This window comes from Homarus americanus, unplaced genomic scaffold (genome assembly GCF_018991925.1).
Source record: "Homarus americanus isolate GMGI-L3 unplaced genomic scaffold, GMGI_Hamer_2.0 scaffold11540, whole genome shotgun sequence".
Taxonomy (NCBI): domain Eukaryota; kingdom Metazoa; phylum Arthropoda; class Malacostraca; order Decapoda; family Nephropidae; genus Homarus; species Homarus americanus.
This window is the reverse complement of record NW_024757035.1, coordinates 620-2,066: the sequence shown is the minus strand read 5'-3', so window position 1 is coordinate 2,066 and position 1,447 is coordinate 620. Positions and strand designations below refer to the sequence as shown.

Here is a 1,447-nt window from a genome sequence, read left to right as displayed (position 1 = left end):
ACCTTTGGCTTCTCGGTCGGTATGGTATCAATTAAAACCTGCATTAGTCTCACCTGCATATTTAGTTGAAGTTATTTTTGTTTTTAATATAAAGGAGGAGTTTTACCTATAATATTTATTTATGAATTTCAGCTGTAGTAGCTGGTGTAATAGCTGTGGGTCTGGGCCTGCTGGTAGAGAAGTTGGGCAGCATCTACAACGTATCTAACAGCATCTTATCTGCCGTTGCCGGTCCTTTTGCTGGCATCTTCTTTACGGGAATTTGTGCACCATGGGTTAACGCCAAGGTAAACACGACCTATGGATATAGTTTCTTGTTTCCTATTGCAAAAATAAAACAAACAATATACAACGTGGTGGGCTGGTAGCAGTGATCTCTACATAAAGAAATAAACCTATGGCTATTATGGGTAAATAAGGTAAAAATGTAATAATCATAAAGTTTCTGTTGGTCAGTAAAATCACTTCCTGTCACTGCAGGGCAGCATGGTGGGCTTCCTCCTGGCATTCTTCTTCAACGTTTGGGTAGTTGTTGGGAAGTTTGTGCGTGGTGGTGGGAAGGTTCCACGCCTGCCACTCTCAACCAAAGGCTGCCCCGGCAACCTCGCCAATGCCACATTATGCAGCTTACTCACCAACACTACCGAGGTTCTGCCATTCAACACTCCAGTGACTGATGCTGTATTGTTCAACACCACAGAGATTAATGTTGGGTTGTGCAACACCACATTGGCTGATGCTGTAATGTCCAACACCACCATGACTGCTCTGTTGTCCAACTCCACCATTGTCCAAGAGTCAGTACCAACAAACCACCTTACTCTTTTTTTCTGTCCTGCTAACATTACACTCATTACCACAAGGAGTGGAGAACAACAACTCAGAGACACACTTGTCTTTCTGCTCTCCAGGTAACTGCCCATCACACGAGCTCTAGCATGTTTTCGACGCTCTTGGGTGGTCGTCAGAGGTAAACAACAGGAGACACTCCCTGAAAACATTATCATTTTAATTTTTTCAATAAAGAAAATATTCTAGATAATTTTGATAAACTCTATACTTGTACACACTCACAAACGCAACAATTTATCTGATTCTTTTTAACACAACCTCATGAAACACGTTTTATGACAACAAATTTTGGAGGATAGACAAGACTGATAGTTCGTCTATAATTTCTTAAATACCCAAACAACATGTATTCCCATATTTTACTTCATTTTAAAGTTATCTTTCTAATATAACTTATCATTCACTTTCTCTCTTCCACTCTATAGTTTTACAAATCTCCCGCCATGCCCCGTCCTCCTTCAGTATCGATGTTTGAACAATTCGTTTCACATGAAGTATAAGTTTGTACAAATCAGGTAGACCTTGATAATAGAAGGGATAACAGGACACATACAGAAATAGACAATAGATCACTTTTATTTTGGAAAGTAACAAG

The 1,447-nt window shown here is 39.8% G+C and overlaps 1 protein-coding gene across 1 annotated transcript; it reads left to right on the top strand.

Annotated features, from left to right (window-relative positions):
* Positions 1–132: 132 nt before the first annotated feature.
* On the top strand, positions 133–932 carry LOC121857357 (sodium-coupled monocarboxylate transporter 1-like; the record flags this gene model as incomplete). Its single annotated transcript, XM_042353366.1, has 2 exons — positions 133–287; positions 481–932. Coding segments are annotated over 2 exons (590 nt in total), but the record flags the coding sequence as incomplete, so codon positions are not given.
* Positions 933–1,447: the final 515 nt, after the last annotated feature.